This window comes from Mizuhopecten yessoensis, unplaced genomic scaffold (assembly GCF_002113885.1).
Source record: "Mizuhopecten yessoensis strain PY_sf001 unplaced genomic scaffold, ASM211388v2 scaffold9331, whole genome shotgun sequence".
In the NCBI taxonomy this organism is placed as follows: Eukaryota; Metazoa; Mollusca; class Bivalvia; order Pectinida; family Pectinidae; genus Mizuhopecten; species Mizuhopecten yessoensis.
In genome coordinates, this window is record NW_018407994.1 from 607,043 (window position 1) to 631,507 (window position 24,465).

General features: G+C 34.9%; 1 protein-coding gene across 1 annotated transcript in view; it reads left to right on the forward strand.

Annotated features, from left to right (window-relative positions):
• Window positions 1-289: 289 nt before the first annotated feature.
• The window catches only part of LOC110457823 (cubilin-like), a gene marked incomplete at its 3' end in the record, with an annotated part of 33,473 nt that continues 9,297 nt past the window's right edge, over window positions 290-24,465 (forward strand). The window contains exons 1-5 of the mRNA XM_021509249.1: window positions 290-583; window positions 2,182-2,322; window positions 16,164-16,321; window positions 23,446-23,692; window positions 23,909-24,252. Of these exons, the coding sequence (XP_021364924.1) occupies window positions 2,295-2,322; window positions 16,164-16,321; window positions 23,446-23,692; window positions 23,909-24,252 (777 nt within the window). The remainder of the gene's footprint in view (window positions 584-2,181; window positions 2,323-16,163; window positions 16,322-23,445; window positions 23,693-23,908; window positions 24,253-24,465) is intronic.

Sequence of the window (24,465 nt, forward strand, 5' to 3'; positions counted from 1 at the left end):
GCTGATTTGCTAGGATTTAATAGTAGTATTAACGGAGTCTAATTGTTGTTTATGTATGTGATTTTAAAAACAACCAAAACGCATATTTAGAAATAAGACATTTGATTGTAAATATCACCGGCTCACTTGTCAGCTTACCAGACAATACATTAAATGGCCCTGTTTTACAAGTGGGATAGTATTACCGAAAGCTTATCTTTGGTTCCCGTGCCCCGTCACTGTGTACAGATTGGGTAGAACATTTTCACTATGACGTGGTATATACAGGTCGGTTACGCCCTGTGAATATTAATACAGTGTTCTGTCATACTCACTGAACCGTTACACACACTTATACACTGAGCTTAAGATCTACCTATATTAGTACAGATATATTTACTGGGTCACATATATTGGCTGGTAGGTCCAGTGTGCTACAAGGTTGTGAAAAATAATTCATTTCATCACGGCTGCAGTAGAGCTCCATTCCAATCTTATGCCATAGACGAAATAAGTCCACGTGTTTGAGTTGCCATGGAATAAAATTACCGAGCTGGATGCTTTAACCGGCACATCTACATCAGCAGCATGCATCGCCTTACAGGTAAGATAACATTCACGTATAATACACCTTTGTGGAATAAGTATCTCTTGAAAAAAACCTTAACATTTCCTCCTTATGTTAGCAAAATAACGAAAAAGAATGCATATTGATGTAAACAGAGTAAGTTGCATTTTGCTATCGAAGCAAGTATTTTTAGCCAGTCATGAAGTTCTATAGAAATAATTATTATTTTTAAACGCTGGCATATTAACTAAATGTAAACAATTCTTCAAAAGGGTATGGATATTCATTTCACGTTTGCAAATGAGGTTGATTACGAGTACAGATAATTTAGTTTTTATAAACGGTCCATGCGTTATAAAAGAACGTGACGTTAATCCCTTCAGTTTTGTATATGTTACCTAGCCAGTTGTGAAATCAGCTTTCTAAATGACTACGGGGATAACTGTCAACAACACTAGACAATGCTTTACTCGTGAAAGGCCTAATCGTATTGAAAACAGTCCACACCAATAGAAGTTACCTTTTCAAATTTAGAATGAATAGGCACGTAAAAAGTACACAGTATAAAATGTAAGGTGGGAGACTTGGGCTGTGGAATACCGTGGGTCCTCCCTGTTTACATAGGAACCTTCCATAGAGTCCCGAAAATGACCTTACAAGGTACCCTAGGGTTCACGATGCTGGTACTAATTGCAACGTGTTACATGAAGCGGTCACTATTCCACTGACCTCGCTAACTGTAGATTCTTAAGGCTTAAAGACTGACCGGGGGATGTTGATTTTGGAACCAAAGTTAGCAGGTACGCTTTATTCCCCGGACTGTCCTTGTATCGTCTGCTCTTTGCGACTTAACAACATGTTATTGCACAGAATTCAACACCTAACTGTGCGCTAATTATATCAGATAACACTGACACTAAGTGTTGAGCTAATTGTGGCATGTACTTTCACAATTTGTTTGTTATGTTTGTGAAGCATGCATGCTTCTTTTATTTGATTTGTTCCGCTGTCAGATTCGTAATCCCGAACTGAAAGCATGCATACTATTAGTTAGTCCGAATTATTCTGACGTTTTATCGACTTTTTTATATCGGTCTGTCGTCGATTAACGTGACTAACTATTATTGTGCTCTAGCACAATATCAAGAAAAGGAATAATGCCCTTCTCATCTGTTTTCTGAAAACACCACAAACGTAAGAATCTTTTTTATCAACCACGTGTGATAAAAAAAACCGGAAGGCCCAAGAATAAAACTATAAAGGTAGGGTTTTCCAAGTCATACTCTATGGCTGCTACAAATGTGTAGCAAATCCTTATACCAGTAGTAGATTTGATTTTGATTTCATTTTTGTAATCGATTGAATTGAAGAATGACATTTCAGCAGATATCCTTATGTTTTTGTAATTTTATTTGCCAAATGGATATGTAACTTGTATTTCATTCAATTGCTTTTGTTAAAACTATTTGTCATCATACACAAAGGCAAGTGTATATGCGTTTAGTTCTCAAAATTAGATTTTGGTTTTTTTACTCTCTTACTACATACAAATCTTCATTTCATTAATAGCCTAATGTTATCTGATAACAGTTTTGGTTTCAATATTTGTCTTATTGCAAGGTTTCTATTTTCAGAAACAGATGTGTTCGGTGGTGTGATAACCACAACTGAAGCCGAACATTAGTTTTACCTGTGATGAAGGACATTTTCGCCAGGCTTGGTAGCCAATTACTTGGACATAGGAAAAATGCTTTTCAGGGCGTTCCTCATATCAGGTCAGTAAAAATGACGGACTACAAAGGGAATTGTTAGCATTGCTCAACAAACGCTAGTGTAAGCCGTACATAACCTATTAAATGAAAGAATCAAATCCTTCGCAAGTGTAGGTACTTTTAAACTATGAGTTCAAAATATTGTGGGTCATATTATATGACACTGGCGGTGTTATCATGGCTGACGGACAAAGTTACAGCACAAGATCTCGAGAAATGCAGTTTGTTGACGAATGTTGGCAAGTTTAATGGTCGGCATCATTATCGCATTGGGGATTTTCCCTGTCCCTGTGTGATATGATTATACTCATTTGTACATCCTGTGGTATCTTTGTCAACACCCCGATGATTCTCGCTTTGAGGACGAAACCTACTTGGATTTGATCTAGTGTCGCATGCCAGGTATCGTCGATGAAGCAGTCGACGCTTACCCTTCCGGAACGTCTGTATTCCGTACATTTTTTCCGATGGTCTCCATATATATCTTTCATTTGTACGCATCTTGCTCCGGTTGTGAAATTTAGAGTTCGAATAACGGCATTGTTGACACTTCGGTACTTTATTGTTTCTTTTGATTGGTTACTATATGTGAATTGTGTTCCACTTTGTCACTTTAACATGCAAAATGTATACTGCTGCACTCGCTATGGTTTCAACCATAATAGATAAAAAAAATATATTGAGCATCGACAACTAATTGAACAAGCAAACATTCTTTCGGTTGATGACGTGGCCCGCGGCTTGACACAACCTTTTTAATGTGATTTAGACGAGGGATTATGTGTGTCAAATGAAATGTGAAATATGTACATATTATGGTGTGAAATTATCTCAAAAGTTAAAACTGTGAATTGTTAACAGGAAAAAATGGAATGGTAAAATGTTAGAATGTTCAAATTCAGGACAATATCTAAGACGAAGGCTATTGTGGTACCAGAGCCAGTTTAATACATAGTTCTTTCAAATAAACCATGCTAAAAAAAAACACGCCAAAATATTTGCAGACATTTACATTACGATATCAAGTATTCAATAGAACGCTGCCTGTTTAGATATTTGGTTTGATTATAAAAGAAACACAAAATCGAAATATTATTTAAACTCCAAAGAAAGGTCATTATACCAAGTGTCCGATATAAACACATTAATCTGAATGATGTTTACATTGGCAGTATGTCCACTCGAGGAGTAAATAGATTTCAACTTTCTTCGTGTACATGCGGTTGACCGGCAATCTAATTAACACCCGACGGAGGTTTAAATTGTGTGCCTCTGTCCAACACAGTAACACGAGTAGTAAATGTGTAGACTATTTTAAAATATTCATTTTTCTTGTATATCATGTTTATTGTTAGACAACACGGTGATGTATGACAGTACAATTTATAGATAATTGACATGCTACACATTCGTCCACGTGGCAACATGTTCTATGTCATTGTTCGTGATATATTGTAAAAGGTTTATATCATTCGCCTGTAATGTTGTTTTTTTATTAATGTAAATGTCAACGTGAAACGGCCAATAAGCGCACCAGATCTTGATAAATGTGCTAATCAACTGTCCATTAATATCTAGAAACCAAGCCTATGGTGATGTATAGATACCCTGTCGGCTGTTATAAATAGAAACCCAGTCTACGGTAATGTATAGAAACCAAGCCTATGGTGATGTATAGTAACCCTGTCGGCTGTTATATATAGAAACCCAGTCTGCGGGTATATATAGAAACCCAGTCTACGGTAATGCATAAAAGCCAAGCCTATGGTAATGTAAAGATACCCTGTCGGCTGTTATATATAGAAACCCAGTCTGCGGGAATATCTAGATACCCAACCTATGGTATTATCTAGATAGCCAAACTATGGTATTATCTAGATAGCCAACCTATGGTATTATCTAGATAGCCAAACTATGGTTATATCTGAATACCTAACATGGTATTATCTAGATAGCCAACCTATGGTATAATCTAGATAGCCAATTTATGGTTATATCTGAATACCCAACCTATGGTATTATCTAGATGGCCAACCTATGGTATTATCTAGATACCCAACCTATGGTTATATCTGAATACCTAACATATGGTATAATCTAGATACCCAACCTATGGTTATATCTGAATACTCAATATATGGTAATATCTAGATAGCCAACCTATGGTATTATCTAGATACCCAACCTATGGTATTATCTAGATACCCAACCTATGGTTATATCTGAATACCTAACCTATGGTATAATCTAGATAGCCAACCTATGGTATTATCTAGATACCCAACCTATGGTTATATCTGAATACCCAACCTATGGTATAATAGATACCCAACCTATGGTAATATCTAGATAGCCAACCTATGGTAATATCTAGATAGCNTCAACATATGGTAATATCTAGATACCAAACATATGGTAATATCTAGATAGCCAACCTATGGTATTATCTAGATACCCAAACTATGGTATTATCTAGATAGCCAACCTATGGTATAATCTGAATACCCAACCTATGGTATAATCTAGATACCCAACCTATGGTATTATCTAGATACCCAACCTATGGTATAATCTGAATACCCAACCTATGGTATAATAGATACCCAACCTATGGTAATATCTAGATAGCCAACCTATGGTTATATATAGATAGCCAACCTATGGTATAATCTAGATACCCAACCTATGGTTATATCTGAATACCCAACCTATGGTATAATCTAGATACCAAACATATGGTAATATCTGAATACCCAACCTATGGCAATACCTAGAAGCCGAACGTGCGGTGACATATCTAGATACCATATCCGTTAGTTTAATACATAGAAATGCACTCTGTGGAAACCAAAACCTAGAACATATATAGAAACCGAGTCTGCAGTATTATGTAGATACCCTGTCTGCTGTAATATATAGAAATGCACTTTGTGGTATGATCTGGAAACCAGACCCTTGGTAATATCCAGAAACCGAGCCTGGGGTATAATCTAGAAATACGTTGTATGGTTGAATCAATCGATGTACAAAGTACTTCTGTCGTCACTGTGGTCAAAGAAATACTTGATACCTATACGACCGTACTGTTGCCCGTTATGTTAGTAAAAGAACACCAATCGTTAATCGTACAATGATCAAAGGCTAATGTGAACCACCAAAGGGGGCTGTCGCTCATTGGTAAATTCCACGAGTTTTATTGATAACTTACCTTTTCTCTTTAATTAAGAATGTAATGGAATCTAACACTATTGCATATAAGATTCATTGTTGACATTATTTTGATAAGTCGCCACCAACTATATGGTCTGTTCGCGTGAAAGTTGTTTTAAAATTATAGAAATGTACCGACACGGTACCAAAGACCTGTGCTGTGTATTGGGGATATTCGAGTTTTGATTGAGTGTAATTTGGGTTGTTTTCATTTACTGTTTCTGCCACGTGAAACACACGTTTTTCAAATTATAGAATCAACATTTTAGCTGGATTGTATGCATGCAAGACTATAGGACTATTCACCATGTGTATGTCTTTCTGTACAAGATCAGGTCTCAGAGTAAGATCAAAGATGAAAGTTTAATTCTATCACAGCATGATATTGGGCAGTTTTAAAGTGTCTACACCCTCTATAGCGTCTCACAAATAACAATGAAATAGACGTTTATGTGAAATTCGCTCTGTTATTGCCTCGCGTAAACCACATTACGTATGCAACAGGAATGATACATTTAAATATATATCGGGCTTTCAGGGCAATACAGATATATTTTCACTTGGCATGCTAATCAGTATATCATATGTTTCTGGCATCAAGATTTAACTCATCTTTAGCATATCTTTTAGTATCAAAGACTGGATACGTGATGAAACCGGTTAGGAGTGTTATATAGGCATACTAATCACACATCTGTATATGTTTCTGGTGTCAGAGGGTATTACTTTGTACTCTGTGGTGTGCTATTTCTTTTCAATCATTGGATACATGCTAAAACCCATGTAAGATACCTTTGCGAATTACTAATTAGGACTTTTTATTATAACAAAGCATGACCTACTGATGTTTTACTTTCTAATGTGGGTATACTAACAAAACTCGTCCCTGATAACTTATTGTCTGTTTTACGTGCTTGTAAATACTAATACAAAAGCGTTTCCCTTCATTCTCTCTGGTATTCACAAAAACATTGTGAAATATTACAACTTTGAGTAAACCCTGGTAGAGGTCCCAAATAGTTGTATAATACTTTTCCCTTAAAAGAATCCAGACCATTTTATTAATTTTGCGTAATGAGGTTGAAATTGAAGTTTTCTATTTATATCATGCTTCAGAATGCATCGATACAAATAAGTTAGCTTTATATTTATTGTTATCCTTTTTACGGAGAGTAATACTTTAATGATACTCTCTATCAGTAATTGTTTAAATGCATTCTTACTTATGATATTTCACTAAGTGTCACATAACAAAACGCCACCACAACGTGTAACATCCATATCGGACATTTACCTGTCGTTAGCTGTGTAAGAGTCATGAAAGCACCTGTCCAAATATCTATCACATGTTTACTCCGCGTTAAGATACTATAAAGTCAACTATCGAGGATCTACAGTCTTTGATTAAAAGCTAATTTATATATTCTCTGTTTAAATTTTCCCTCATAATCATTCAATGGTGTTGTCATAAAGCTTTCATTTAACATGACAACTGTATGATGTACTGAAAGCATTGTTAGCTTTCAACCAAACACATTCTATTTCAGATTCGTACTCAGAACTCATACTAACATGTTTACTGGTTCTAGTAACGATTTTGCTGTCGTGTAAAAATAATATATTTTTCTTTTGTTTTTATTCGCATTTTTGTGAGATTATCTGGAGAAATACGAATGCATTCACAAAAAGGAAGCTTAAATTTATTGTCGACAGATGTGTCGCTACCGTCATAAATACATCCATTATATATATATGAGTAATAAATATACATCAGTCTTCTCTGTTTTCACTCCCATGATAAACATTAACAAATCGCTCTAGTGGTTTCACTAGGTGTTCATTGTTTTGATATCCTTGTCAAACACCTGTAACTAGAAAGTGGGTCATTGATATCATGGCTTGGAAATACATCATTGGGTCCGTCAGCAATAAGAATGGGTGGTGAAGCATGTATTTTAATGAGGTAAGCAAACGTACTTGTAGTATTTTTTCTGATTTAACTTCATAAAGGGATACGAGAAATGTATGCATTAGACTATGCTTTCTAGAGCATGTTATAGATTAAATCAAGAATGGGAAAACGAATTTTGTATAATTTCAAATGGGAAAACGAATATTGTATAATTTCAAATGGGAAAACGAATTTTGTATAATGTCAAACGGGAAGACGAATTTTGTATAATTTCAAATGGGAAGACGAATATTGTATAATTTCAAATGGGAAGACGAATTTTGTATAATGTCAAACGGGAAACCGAATTTTGTATAATGTCAAACGGGAAGACGAATTTTGTATAATTTCAAATGGGAAGACGAATATTGTATAATTTCAAATGGGAAGACGAATTTTGTATAATGTCAAACGGGAAACCGAATTTTGTATAATGTCAAACGGGAAGACGAATTTTGTATAATTTCAAATGGGAAGACGAATATTGTATAATTTCAAATGGGAAGACGAATTTTGTATAATGTCAAACGGGAAACCGAATTTTGTATAATGTCAAACGGGAAGACGAATTTTGTATAATTTCAAATGGGAAGACGAATATTGTATAATTTCAAATGGGAAGACGAATTTTGTATAATTTCAAATGGGAAGACGAATATTGTATAATGTCAAACGGGAAGACGAATATTGTATGATGTCAAACGGGAAGACGAATATTGTATAATGTCAACTGGGAAGACGAATTTTGTGTATGTCAAATAGGAGGACGAATATTATATAATGTCAACTGTTTCAATAAAAACCATCATCCGGTACAATCAGTGTGTAGAAATGTACAACACAACGTCTATGTTGTTATTTTCAGTTAATATGTGTTCGATAGATCTCGCAATCATTCGAGTAGCCATCACAAAGTCGTGAACACTTTCAAAGTTAATTAATTCATTTGTTTTAACATTAATTGGTTATGATTATGTTACGTTTCACGTGCCTATATCACATCAAATCGCAAATGGACAATTGGTATACACTGTAATGCTGTGTAGCAACTTACCAGATGTACCCGTCCCTTCATATCATAATACTCCCGTGATTTCATGGTATTGTGTCTTTCAAAATACCATTTGTCATACCCAAGGGAAGGACAGAAAAATCATATTGGGCAATTCGTGAACACGTAAAACCGGAGCTATTGAATACTGATATTTTTCACTCGTGCTTTGCACTCGTAAAATGTCGATGTTTTCTGCCATACGAGTGAAATATATATAATAATTAGCGGGGAAACCATACATTTTCTATTTATAATATTTCAATAGTACAACGATGAAAATATTGCTACCGAAAAAAGTTATTAGCGTTTTAGTTAGCGCCAGGTTCTAATGTCGTCACATTTGACATCGAGGCTTTTTGAATGCAGCGAATAAAACGTACCGTATTGATTGGTCAATATAAAACGTGACCTCTTCACACATGAAGATATAACATTTTGTTTATCTTTACAGTAGTTATAATTTCCAGTATTTCAAAGATAAAATATTAAGGAATTGTTTAATCATAATATATCGTAATGTAACGTATCATTCTTAGCTATTCAGTACTCAGGATGTAAATTTGATCGGGTATATTAATGTACATGTAGTATAAATCTTGTTAAACTATGCTATGGTATGAATGTAATGTATACACTATTATTAATAAGGCTGTAATAAAAATGTAGAGTATATTTTTTATAACTATGTTGTATATTTATTGTGTTTAACTCACCAGTTCTTAGGATGAATGCATATATCTTGTGCAGCTATACTGTATAAAGGACGTAGTGTGACTGTGTGTATCATATGTTTAACTAAGCTACATTAAGGTTGTAGCATACCTATTTGTTAACTATAATGTCTATGAATATGTGTCGTTTAAAAATGAAACGCTATTTTTGTTACCTTGGTTAAATTCCATCTATAAACATGCTTACACATAAACTCCTTAAGGGGTACATAAGCTCGTTGTCGGTCAGTGGAACATTTCAACACCTTATACACTCCAATGACCTTTATTCAACAGGCCTCCGTGACGGACATAGCTACTGAACCGCTGAGATCCTTTCTATAAGAATAATACAAACAGATTAAACTTTATCGTTCAGGCACCTATTTCATTATATAAACAGAACAGAGTGTTTGACATGTTTTCATGTGTGTGTTTTACCAGCGAAGTTTCAAACCAAATTCAGAAAGCATAAAATGAACGACTCTACTCTTCTAAAGGAGCCCTGATTTTTTCCTTCGTGACACTTATCGTCTTGATATTTGTCCCACAAAATGAAGGACATTATTTGGGTTGATGTATTTTTTTGTGACAATTGAGGTAAGATGATTACAACAAATCTCAAATGGAACAATGCATAAATATAATACCACATACATCTGACGTATGCGGAAAAATGTATCTAGGAGCGACGCAGCACATGAGTGAATGTGTGTGGTTTTACTTTTATGGCATACGAAATACACTCATTGTATACATATTTTGTTTTCTGCAAAACCTTTCCTTATTACTTCCCTTCGGTAAATATTCATTACAATTTCTGAAGATTTTTTTTAACCGCACAACAATTACTATACTATAGCGTAAAATGGCGATATCATTTCTGGACGTCCCCCTCCTAACAATGAAAACAAATCTGCAGTAATGCTATACAACGTTTGGTATTATATCTGAAATACACGACCTCATATTGCATTACCTAAAGACTACATCCTTTTGGTGAGACTAGAAAGAAGTCCTCAATAAAAGGATTATACAGTAACACCCAATAGGCTGTTATCCTCCCCTGCTGGTAGACTGTATATGTCACGGTCTATTCGCTACTCAAGTGGTCTGGATAGACACCAATCGGGAACCGTTGGCACTTTCCGTAAACGAGAGTTCTCGTTTACGGAAAGTGTCGACGGTTCCCGATTGGATAGACACGTCCTGTTCACCAATACAGAAATGTTAACATGTACCATCAGCTTTGGATACAGTACCACCATTGGCAGTATTGTAAATGCTTGTTGAAGTTATTTCTACAGATCCATTCCCTATACAACAAATCTTGAGATGCATTTTTTAAAATTACACAGAATTTGAGTAATGCAAAACAAACAAAAACCTAGACGAAAAGAAAACAGAAATATCAAGAGTCGAAGACGGGACCTGTCCAATACCTTTCATTTAATTTTTGAAAATTTAGTTACGTCATGTAAAGGGTCGTTTGGCTTTGGTTCCCTTAAATTTCAGAAAGTGCAAAATTATATATCACATCTCAACACGTTACGTGCCTTGGAACATTAAAATATCACAATTTTCTGGTTCCATACAGTAAAAACTTAAGATATCACAGTGTCATTACATAGTTATAACATGTGTCGCAAAATGATATATAAAAAAATAAACGAAATGGACAAAAGGATGAACAGAAATTCAAGGGTTTTGTTTGTTTGTTTGTTTGGGGTTAAGCGTCCCCGCAACAGCCAGGGTCACGTCGGTACGGAATTCAAGGCGTAGTACTAGGGACCTCCCAAATACTAATCAGACAACTTTCCAAAATTAATATCAAGAAATTGTTACTTTAGTATCAAAATGTCGGAATAGCAGAACACTTTGTGAAAGGAAATTATTGTTAGCCAGACTATTCTAGAGGTACCGTTTTACCTTAAGTTTTTTAACTCGGATGTTTTGCTACTACAAGCGTAAATGTATGAAACGGACCAGAATCTTCTATGTAAGTTGATTTAAACGGACTACGAGCTTCAATATAAGCTTATATTAAAGGAAATGGGGCTTCACTATAAGTTTAAAGCTTACAATTATCAACATGACCATATTTCAAACTAATGCAGTGTCTACTAAACCCATTGACCATGTTTCTTAGGTAAATGGTGATATACATTCTTTGTTGACTTCTACCAGAGGAAATCATTATACATGCCACACGTGATACAGGGAATGCGTTCACCTGATGTCGGGTTTGAGCTCGTGATGACTTATCCTTTGTTTTGGTTTCCCTTGATTCTTGTTATGCTTTGTTTTGATGTAACCTCAGTTCCTTTTCTCATCTGTTTTAATGTCATCTCAGTTATTGTTATCCTTCGTTTTAATGCCCCTCATTTCCTGTTGTCCTTTGTTTTATAACACTTCATTTCCTGTTGTCATTTGTTTTGATGCCCCTCATTTCCTGTTGTCATTTGTTTTGATGCCCCTCATTTCATGTTGTCCTTTGTTTTGATGCCTCCACATTTCATGTTGTCCTTTGTTTTTATAACACTTCATTTCCTGTTGTCATTTGTTTTGATACCCCTCACTTCATGTTGTCCTTTGTTTTGATGCCTCCACATTTCATGTTGCCCTTTGTCGTTCTGTTTTTTTAAGTTCTTGTTGTCCTTTTTGATGCCCCCACAGTTCCGGTTATTAATTGTTTCGATGTCCCTTCAGTCTAGTTGTCCTTTGTTTTGATGTCCCCTCATTTCCTGTTAAATTTCATTTAGATGTCCCCTAACTTCCTGTTATCAGCTGTTTTAATGCCCCTCAGTTCTTGTTGTCCTTTATTTTGAGACCCCCATGTCTTAATGTCCTGTCCTTTGTTTCGTTGTTCCCTTGTTGTCCTTCAAAGATGAGCTCAAATTTTGTCCTTGTGATGTCCTTGTGAATTGAAACCATGTTATATATATTGTCATTGTACTATATATTTTATATGTTCACGCGTTAGCAGTTTTGTCCGTGAGGATTGATGCAGTAAAATATGTCTATTCTTATTAAACATTTAGAAATTGTTTTGACGAAGTTTGTAGACGCTTGGATATGTTTATTTCAATTTTTATTACTTTATAATAGTATTAATTGTGTAAAGCTAGCATTCGTAATGAAGTTTTATATCAGGCCATGCAACTTTGAACAAGTGTATTACCTGCGTGCTATGTATTGTGTTACTTGTAGATCCTGTTCTCGTCTGGTTAGGTCATTTTCTAAGACAGCTATATTTTGTACGTTTTTTGTATGCCTAATTCAGATAATAGACAGCAATAAATGAACATAAACATCTAAGGAACACGCGAAATTTGAATTGACAAGTGTTTACCGATTATTCCACTAAAAGCACCACACATTACAGCGCTGAAATAGACTACACACATTTCGTTTTAATTTGCCAGGTTTACAGTATATGTGACCCGGAAAGGCACGCTAATTTATGTTGTATTTTTTTTTTTATCTTTTTATCTGTGTAGAAATCTAGGATAGTAGGATACACACATAAAATCCTGTCAGTTTAAAAGTGCATTTCTTCGCTAAACTGACTTTCCATAAAATGCAGAGTAGTTTCTCAGAGATGAAATTTGTTACGAATAATGGATACGTTTTCAATAATTTCAATGAGAGATATCATGGCAACTGTTGTTCAATGATTTGGTGAATTTGGAGATATTGTACAAAGTCATGTACAATATTTAACCGATAAAGCTGCCATTTATAAAATCAATTTAATTCCACACGAATGGCACCAGGTCGGAAATCTGATTTTTATACTGACCATGAAGGCCTTCTTTCCTCTGGTTTTACTTCTTCTCTAGGCATCATTCTAATGTGTCGTAAGAATTTTCTTCTCAGTTTCTGTATTTTCTTATTGACGCTGTGATGCGGTTGGTATGTAGTCGATGCGTGAAATCTTTCTATTTCACTTTACAATAAATGAGTAAATGAGAAAAGGGTTATTTGAAACTTCGGAATGTATCTTAATGATAACCATCGTGTACAAGAAATTCTAAGGAAAAAAATATCATTATCAACATGGCATTGATGTAGAGCATATTTTACACAAAGCATCGAGATATTATCAGTCTCTCCACTTAAAGTACATACGACATAGTCTGGCGTTTATGTTATCACATGAATCGCGTTAACAAACATCCAATCCGAATATTACAACGAAACGGGGGGACAGAGCTTTATGGTCATTGAGCTTGATTATAAAGTAAAGATTCACGTAAATATAAACAACCGTATGGTCAAGATAACCACACGTAGATCCTGAGGTCAACCACGTTGACCATGACACATTCAACAGGTCGCGCTACGTAATAATGCACCGCAGTTTAGTAGATAATCACATTACTCCTGACAAAGGGAAATTCCTACCTAGATTATAGCACGCCGGTCGTCACTCGTTATATCATGTTCATTGTGTTAAGTTACACAATATCCACCCATACTTCATTCTTCGGTGAAGGAATGTCTATTTTGGTGACATTTTGTAACATTGTTTTTTATTACTCATTATTCAAAATCACCATGATAATACTTAAAAAAAAATATTGCTACATTCTGAGGCATGCTCTCCATTCCTAAAATTGCTACAACCGGTAAAATAATCACTTCGAATATTTTTGAGAAATTCTCACAATTGATATATTCCAAGACATGCTCACTACGGATTTATTCAGATACATACTCACTGGTGCTATAATCAGAGTCATGCTCACGTTTGCTATATCAAGATATATGCTCACAATACTATATTAAAATAAATGCTCACTGTTGCTTTATGTTAAGAGATATGCTCACTATCCCTTTATTTAAAGACATGCTAACTTTTTCTTTATTCACAGAAATGCTAACTTTTACTATATTCAGAGACACGCTCACTTTTGCTATATTCAGAGACATGCTCATTTCTTCTGCATTAGGGGAAATACCAAACACGACTGTTTTCTGAGACTTACTTATTTTGTTTACTTATTTGTTTCTTCGTGTATCTGGATAAATGCTTACTTCAGTGTTTATAGATAAAAAAAAAAAATGACCTAAATAGCCAAACTTCTTTCTTCTGAGTAGGTGGGGTTGGTGTCATCAAGTACATATTGGGTATCAAAACATACAATATGATCCCTATGAAACCCTGCCTTAGCCCAGATATTATCACGGTTATCGGTACCATTACTTAGACTGTCGCCATACTGTGTAAGACCTATAATTATAGACCGTGTTTGGCCGTGTTGTAAACCCATGTCGTTAATTCCTATGCATGTCTAAACTTAATTATAGCTTATGTCACATCTTACAGCGTATGTGACACAACAATGTTAATTCCGAAAGTGAACGAAGCCTACTCGTTGTAATATCTTCCCACAAATCACCATTGGTCACGATTTAGTACCATGCTTTATGTAAATCTGTAGAAGTAGAGCACTTTTGATTGAACAATAATGATGGCAAACTGTAAGAACTAAATTGCTTTTTATTGCATTTTTCTGATAATTAAATTATGCTTGGAATATGAAGATTGTATTGGCAGCAGAACAAAATATATGGTTTAATTGCTGGCTTAATATGTTGTTTCTTGTGAATTATATGGTTAATTCTGTGTATATACATTTATCAAGCTGGTGTATTATATATTATTTGTCGGTTTATGAATTATTTGGTGTAATGTCGTAAATATTTTGTGTCCAGTATTTTTTCTTGCTAAAGAAAAGTTAAACACAATGTCGGTATTAATGGGATTTTGTTGAAACATATGCTGAAGTGTTGACGATAACAAACGTCGATACTCACTATCACAATGATTATCTGATCTTTTTCCCACATTAATCTGACGTTTGATTTTCATATTCTTCATAAAAAATATAAAAAAAAAAAATTAAAAAAAATTGCATATTGTTAATGTTAACAATAAGAGATTACCAAAGTATCAACAAAACCATAATTCCGACTTAAAACCGATACTAATATAAACAATAAGACCAGGTGTTCCGGATTGGTAAGCTTCATCCAAGTAATGTCACGTCCTTATACTGGAGACTCGGGTAGTGACAACAGAACCTCAAGACACAACATGGTAAAAAATCACTTTCATGTCATTCAAACAAATCACATATTTCCCTATGACATCATATTAGCGGCTATAGAACTTGTCCACAGTCTTCATCAAACTGCCTTTTTTGGGAAACCTTGTGTTGTTGTAAATTTGTCCGTCAAACAATAACAAACAAATATATTTCGTAGGAAAGTTAAATTCACATAAATCGCTTATGCCAAAGTGATGCATTTTGGTGTTTACTCCACGACATTTCGACAGGAAATCATTTTGTACAACAATAACGCCATGGTCAAAGGTGTTAAAGGCCGTATCCTCGCGTGAGATGCTTCCTTGTCTGTACAGACGTATTTCTAAAATCGACGTCATTTTGTAATCAACCACCTAGTTATAAAGCATAATGTGAAAAGTCTTAAAACCATCCATATGCTGTACCATTATAACGTCACAATTGGTTAGTGTAAAAATATATAATTTTCTTAAATTTATCATTGCGTGTTAAACTGTATTATTAGTCCCAATACATAGGTGCTCTCTAATGGTTTTCGGTTTAATACTAAATATATTTATTTTTTGTGATTTTGCCACACGAGTAAAATAAAAGAAGTTTTACAACGCGAAACTAAATAATATTTAACTGATTATTGGCACGTTTTAAAGTAAGAAAATGAACGAATTTTAAACAGAGTACTTCTGAACACAATCGCCTTGCATACTCAATTAACTATTGCCTTTATAACGTCACACTTAAGGAGAATGCAAACACATTTGTTTCAAACTTTCTGATTGATTGTTACATATAATTATTGGTATTATCATTTTTTTCCGTTATAGGTGTGATTGCTGTACTGACAGTTTCCCGCGCTCTGTGCTGTGAACACCAGGTTTTCGTAGAGAAGGGCAGTACAGTCGATATTCAATCCCCCGGATACGATCACGGCAACTACGAACTAAACGTTCACTGCAGATGGAACATTACAACTACGTCAAACGTATGTAAACCGTACACTGTATTCAACTTCATTTTTAATAGCGTAAGTAATACATTTAAAGAGCAGGCTTAGCCTTAACAAGGGTCACATTTGAAGTGGCCTTTATCGACGCATTAAGCTGCTTTCATTTGGCACATATAGGCCATGTGAATTCCAACTGAATGTAGCTCAACGCTCACATGGCTGTCATCTTCATTTGATAGGCTTTTGTTAATCGAAAAGTCATACAGTGGATGCTGTTTGTAATAATAAAACCGTCTGATCGGTTTTGAAATAGGAATTCAACGGATTAAAACATCCAGGCCGGTATGAATGCAAATCTACTTTATGCATATGATATGGAATCGCAAGAGTGATGAATGCGAATTTCGAGGTAAATCTCCTATAGATATTTTGCTAGTGTTTTCCGAGTTGTCCCCGTTTCTTTGTTATATTTTTGTGTTCTATTGCTCGCCTTCAAACAGGTGAACTGTGAACAGGTTCTTCAACAACAGACACAGGTTAGACTGCCGACATAGGGGAAAAATCGAGTTGAACATTTAACAGGGGTTTGAAATATTTACATTTCAAGTCAGCCCTATGATTGAGCAGTTAATGAGAAATCTGCGGGAGGTAGCCACTTATTTTAGGCAAGAACAATACTGAGAGTCGCTTTGAAAAGATTTAATCTCATCATGTATTAGTTCAAATAACGTAAGAGAAAATCATCCTTTTTGTATTATCCAAACGTGTCTACATATTGGCCAATCCGATCAGCCAAGTAAAAAGGTAAGGTGATGAAGACTATAATCCCCGAAGTTTCACGTTACGTTGTAGATGTAAGAAATCCGGCTCGTTTTACATACTAGTTTAGATATACTTTACAGTGCATATGTTGCATCCAAACTTTTAAATTTGTTGCATATATATAACGGGATTTTATAACCAAAATCCCCCTCTTTCATTGCAATTTTAACATACTGTTAAAATAAAAATATACAACATTTGATATAGCGCCCTATCTAGCTAAAATAAGCCACTCGATTAAAAGCGCTTTACAGTACATACATATACAATCGGATGCAGAAACTGCGACGCGTCAAATATCGGAGAGACTGGAAGGCGATTTTGGGTCAGCCTTGGTGAACACAGGAAAGACCCAGAAACCCAAGAATGTAGGAAATTCACCGGATCAGAAAGAAAACAGTCGGAGTCCCAGATAAATAAATCGGCAATCACAGATCATGCCACACAGAAAAATCATGTGATTGACTGGGATAACTCGAAAGTTTCGGACAGAGGGAGCAATCTGTTTAAGCGGCAGATAAAGGAAGCCATCTGGATACGCCGCAGTGGGCCAGTTCTAAATCGAGACGAGGGGGCTCAAATACTCTGGCACATCTATGACCAAGTGTTAACAAAGCGTAGCTGAATGAAGTCATTTCGGTACATTTATAACAACTATTGTACATACGTTTCCAGCGTAGCCGAAATCGACATCGATTTTTATGGACAGCTCGTACACATTTTACACCTTTGAGTGCATACGCTTCACTGGTCATTTGTCTGATGAAGGTGACAGTGTACATATCGTACTAGTCGGAACGTCGCATAGAACATTTTATTGGTTGTGTAAAAAGCACTTCTCATAATAATTTTGCTTTGAAAAGATTTAATATCATCATGTATTTTTTCAAATGACGTAAGAGAAAATCATTCTTATTGTTGTAGATGTAATAAAATCCGGTTCGTTTTACATGAAATACTAGTTTAGATATATTTTACAGAGCATATGTTGTAGCTAAACTTTAAAATTTGTTGCATATATGTAACAGGATTTTATAACCAAATTTCCCCTCTGTCATTGCATTTTTAACATAATAATAAAATAATAATATACAACATTTGATATAGCTAAACTAAGCCACTCGATTTAAAGCGCTTTACAGTACATAAATATTCAATTGATACAATCAAAACAATAAGCAAATACAAGTTCATCAATCAATACATTTTGTGAAATTCGCAGAAGCTGCATTATCAGGCGCTAACTACTAGTCATATGCCACATGGCTAATACCTCCCTATGTGTGTATTCTTGCGTGTGTGCTGGATATTGTATACATACACTTTGAAACACATTAGACGTGGTTTGTTTGTCCCCTTAACTCATGACACATATTGCAATGTACGTTGTGTTTCGGTATAATATTAATGATAATAAAAATTATAAAAATAATAAAAAGTTCTTATATAACGCTTTATCACAACCTAGTTCATAGGTCGTCTCAAAGCGGTTCACAATTTATTACTCACAGCTAGCATGCTATAATTCTAGCTCTGCCCAACCACATACTCAATTGCAGCTGAGTAGACTTAAACAAGCGGAGTAAAGTAGCTTGCTCAAATATACAACACAGTGCCGTGTCACGACTCGAACCCGCAACCCTTCGGTCACGAGCCCGGCGTCTAACGACTGGACTATCGACCTGATCAATTTTGGGGGCTTCTCTACTTCGTAATATAGTGATTATTTGTGGTTAATTTTGTTGTTAAGTGTTTATCGTGTAATACTATGTTAAATTTAGCCTGTCAAACAGAATTATATTTGTCAAATTGTGTAGGCGTTCACAAACAGGTACCATGTAATCTGATCCTTGAAAGCGATAGTTAAGGAAACGGTCTTTTTACAAATACTCCAATGACAACACATCACGGAAGTCAGGCTGTCTGTTTAATGGAATCCATGTCTATTTTTTTCACAAAAATATTTTTTTATCCTTTTTCACAAAGGAATGTCAGAAAAATTATTTCTTAAATGTTCAAGGATATCTTTATTCCTTTATAAATGGCTGCAACGTGTGTCGCTTACTTAAATCATGGGTGTAATTATAGAAATGTCGAGAAAACTGAATACACAGACACTATAACTATCCCTAGGCTATAGTATATAACAGATTTATGACCGATATTTCATTTTACGTAAAAGAAATGTAAGTTATGAGGTGGTAAAATGAGGTGTGTTAAATATTTTTAAGAATATCCAGACAGTTGTTGTGTGAAATAAACAGCCATCATATTTTACATATTTACATCCCATTTAACCATGAACAGACAAATGAATTGTACGTTACTGTCATATAAGATTATTAAAAAAAAACATAATTTGACACTGAATGTGTCGTTAACACATTAATGGCTTTCTAAATATGTAAATCCCCCCTCCCATTAAACCCAGTTCTGAGACAGGGTTCCCTGAACCGCACGTGCCAACCGTAAGGACGGCTCCTGTCAAAGTCGATTAAATAGGCACGCCTCCAATGATTTTAAGAACACCATGTAAATAAATAATTAACATTTCCATGTTGAATCTAAAATATCTTTCTTTTCTGTGAAGCGCTCCACTGTGAAACCCTCTCCTATAGAACCCTCTGGGAAAATTCTCAGTCAAAAAGGCGCATCTGTCCAGAGAATCTGGACAACACGTAAAAAGGATGATGTCTCAGTTAAATACGTTTGAAAACATTGCAGCGAGTGTTATACTCACTATTAGCCGTAATACCAACACAGAGTAGGGCAGGTCTGGGTACAGTGTATTCTGTAGTTGATATTCACTAAAGATATAGCTTTATAATGCTTTTCATACCCGATACGACATAATCTTATTTCTTTTTTTACTGTCATTTACTGACTTATACTTTACTTATTCAAGGTAAAAACAATTTTCAGCGTGACTAAACGTATTCCTTTGTAAATAAACACGTAAAAAGAATACTAGTATTAAATGGACTGAAAAGATGTCTTTATGTTTTTTAATGTAGAAATACTGTGTTGCTTAATATGAAGGAAAGAAGGACAGGCGCAATGTTGATTAAAAAAATGTTACATGAATTGATAAAACCCTACAATAAAATTTTGATTTTTTTTTTATCTTTCGTTTAATCGATTATATATCAAAGGGAACATATTTTAAGACTTTATTGTCCCGGGGGGTATAAATAGATAAATCAAAACCTTATGTCGACCTGGGGTCGTCTAGACATAGTAACGGTATTGTATATGTGATATATTTACTGTAATGTGAGGTAGTTAAGAAAATAACAGGTCGGTGATTGTACCGAAAGTTTGTATCCGCAGAAAAAATATGTTGACATAGTAAGATCATTAGGTATGATATTTCTTACCACAAAGCCATGCTCTGCTTATTTTTTACACATTTTATTAACAATCAAAAACCTAGCGGAAAGGAACGTCTTTTTAAAATATACTACGCTTTATGGTTCAGCGTACCGTGCCGTAACTTATCGCTACCGCAATACATACTTCAGGATGTTGATCAAAACTGACACATTCAATCAAAAAGCATAGTCGAAATAGGAACGGGATTAGCAAAACTAATTTCGTCTATTCAAAATACGAATACAGTTTAAATAATTCTGTGCAAACATCATGCGATAAAATACGGATGAGTAGAAAGAAGTAAACTAACTGTGTATGGATGTTTTATTTCTAAACAGCCACATCCTTGAATAAGCAAAGGCTCAAACTTTAGATGACATAAGCCATTCTCTTATATATAGGATGACGGTACTCAAATCGAATCACAAAACCATTATTAGATTCATTCATTGAAAATGTTGATGATGAATTATATTCATTTATGGTTGTATCAAAGAAAGAATATCGATGAGTGTTCTTCCAAAAAAGAAATAGCACCCGGGGCTAACGTGAGATATTTATAGAACGCCCTGATGTCACCATTCGGCGGTTCCGGTTTTTGCGAATGTCAGGACCCAAATCGGATCAAGGCTTGACCTTTGAAGTATCTTACACTTCAAATGAATATTTTTGTCAGCATAATTAACATTTGATGATGACCTTTGAACTTTATATGAAAACAAGTATTTCTATAGGGTGAATTAAATTCATATAGTGCAAAACAGAATGCATAGCCGTCGCACGCGCCATTTTCTAAAAATTACGTTTTCTGATGCTAATTGCACTAAAAAAATATCATCTGTAGACAAAAATGATACATAGCTTTCTATTCTAAGGCTAAATAATTGTTATAACTGATCTGTTGACACATTTATTGATTTAACAGTATTTTTGCAAAAAGTGATCCGATTTTGGAACTGATCAGTTTGCAGTCCTGCCTCCTTATATACTACGGCCTTCAATAAAGGAATGAAACTTTTGGTGAAATCAGTCATTTTGACGCCTTGTAAAATATCGGTCCTTCACTGAAGGGATGTAACCTTTGTTGAAATCAGTCCTTTTGACGCCTTGTATAATCTAGGTCCTTCAATGAAGGGATGGAACCTTAGTTGAAATCAGTCATTTTGACGCCTTGTATAATCTAGATCCTTCAATGAAGGGATGGAACCTTTGTTGAAATCAGTCATTTTGACGCCTTTTATAATCTAGTTCCTTCAATGAAGGTATAGAACCTTTGTTGAAATCAGTCATTTTGACGCCTTGTAGAATCTAGGTCCTTCAATGAAGGGATGGAACCTTAGTTGAAATCAGTCCTTTTGAAGCCTTGTATAATCTAGGTCCTTCAATGAAGGGATGGAACCTTTGTTGAAAACAGTCATTTTGACGCCTTGTATAATCTAGGTCCTTCAATGAAGGGATGGAACCTTTGTTGAAATCAGTTATTTTGACGCCTTGTATAATCTAGGTCCTTCAATGAAGGGATGGAACCTTTGTTGAAATCAGTCATTTTGACGCCTTGTATAATCTAGGTCCTTCAATGAAGGGATGGAACCTTTGTTGAAATCAGTCATTTTGACGCCTTGTATAATATCGGTCCTTCAATGAAGGGATGGAACCTTTGTTGAAATCAGTCATTTTGACGCCTTGTATAATATCGGTCCTTCAATGAGTCATTTTGACGCCTTGTATAATATCGGTCCTTCAATGAAGGGATGGAACCTTTGTTGAAAACAGTCATTTTGACGCCTTGTATAATATCGGTCCTTCAATGAAGGGATGAAACCTTTGTTGAAATCGGTTATTTTGACGCCTTGTATAATCTATGTCCTTCAATGAAGGGATGGAACCTTTGTTGAAATCGGTTATTTTGACGCCTTGTATAATCTATGTCCTTCAATGAAGGGATGGAACCTTTGTTGAAATCAGTCATTTTGACGCCTTGTATAATCTAGGTCCTTCAATGAAGGGATGTTACCTTTGACAACATAAACCATTTTTAGTCTCTATGTATTCTACGTGCTAAAGTAAAGAAAGTCTAATGTTACCTGTCATATGAAACTATGTATAGCAATATAGGCAAGTAAAGGTAATACGTACAAAATGTATCTACAAGGCAAAACACCAAGGGCAACCATTTCTGGGATGTATCAAGTTTTAGCCCAATAACGCACTTTTTTTTATAGTTATGTAATACTGATTCAAAATGAATCTCAGAAAGTTTACACAAAATAGTCATGTTTCTGAATATTTTTAATTTAAAATGAAACATCATGATACCACTGTGTCAAATACCTTAAAAACTCTGGCTATTGTAATGAAGCACAGTATATTACGCGCATTTATGCAAAAGACGTTGTTAATCCCAAAGATTTAAAATTGTCTGTTGTGTACAATGTTATTTTACGGTTTTGTTATTTATTAATAGGAACATATCACTGAATAGAAGAAACAACATATGCAAGCGTTTTTCCTTCATCTTTTTATCAACATAAATTTATGTAGGATGTTTAAGTATTTGATAATTCATTGAATTGTGTTTTTCAAACTTGTGAGTTATACTTAAAATAGGTAACAATATCTTTTGGTTAATAAGATTTAAAAATATATTAAATGCAATATTCAAAATATACGTATCTAACATACACCTGTCACGAAAACACATTATTTAGTTCTTATAGATAAAAGACACATACACAGACCGTGGATTAAACTATCAATATAACATTGAGATTTGGATGCATAATATGTTAACTTATGGGTGTACTTTGAGGTATTGTATTACGTGAAGTTAAATGCTGGTACAGAAGTTTATGCGGATCCACCCGCCCCATCTGTTTCTACCTTCTTGTTATACAGCAATCAATATTTCCGTTTAAGTGGAGTTCACACATTGAATTCTTATAGCCTTTTCAATTGCATCATTACAGGCAGAACTAAAATTATCATTTTCGGAGTTCCACATCGAATACCATCTTTTATGTATTTGGGACTATATTTTGGTGTCCAATGGGACGTGTGGAAGCGGAGGAGATGTAAAGCGGTACTGTGGCACTTCTGTTCCTAGCAATATATTCTTCAAAACTGCGGAGGCCTGTCTCGAGTTCCATTCTGATGAGTATGTAGCGAAGCCTGGGTTCAAAGTTCTAGTCACATCTGAGGAATTAAAACAGCAAGGTAACTAACTTCATGATTCATTTTAAATTAAACTCATTCTATTAGTATCCCTGATATTTTGCAACTTTAAAAAAAAATGTAATTTCCATGTACAATTTTGAATAGTCTTGATGTATACATATATACTAGTATAATACTAGATCGATATTGCAGCCCCATGTTGCGATAGACGTGGCAGTTTTGGTAAAAACCTATATGCAAGCTTAATTATTTCAGTACAATCATCCACGACAATGTCAACAGTGCAATTATCATCAATAAAGTCACACACAACATCATCAATGTCATCGCCAAAGGCGACTACGACAACATTGATACCGAACACGACTTCGGCATTTTCGCCACCGTTTCCCAGTCCCTCTCAGCCGAGCGTTCAAACCTTACTGATGGGCCTACTCGTCACCGATCCGGCTCATCCAACAGTCGTGGAAATGTGCAAGGACGTCACATGGTACCAGGCGGAGCACGATGCTTTGGTGATATCGCCTGGTTACGCTCAGAATCGAAACTACGGAAATAATAGAAATTGCCATCTAAAAATACTCAATCCTGGAAAGAAGGTATAAAACGAGTTTAATGTACCGTTGTATATCGATATGTCGTTGTTTATTAAAAGCCGAATCGCGATAGGTCGATGTTTATATACAGTCAGACTTCGAGATAAATTGGTGGGCATTTATTGCGATCGAATTAACAATTATAAATAATATTGAAACCAATTTAAAAATATATAAAAAAAATTAAAACATCCGTAAGGATAAATATTTGTTTTC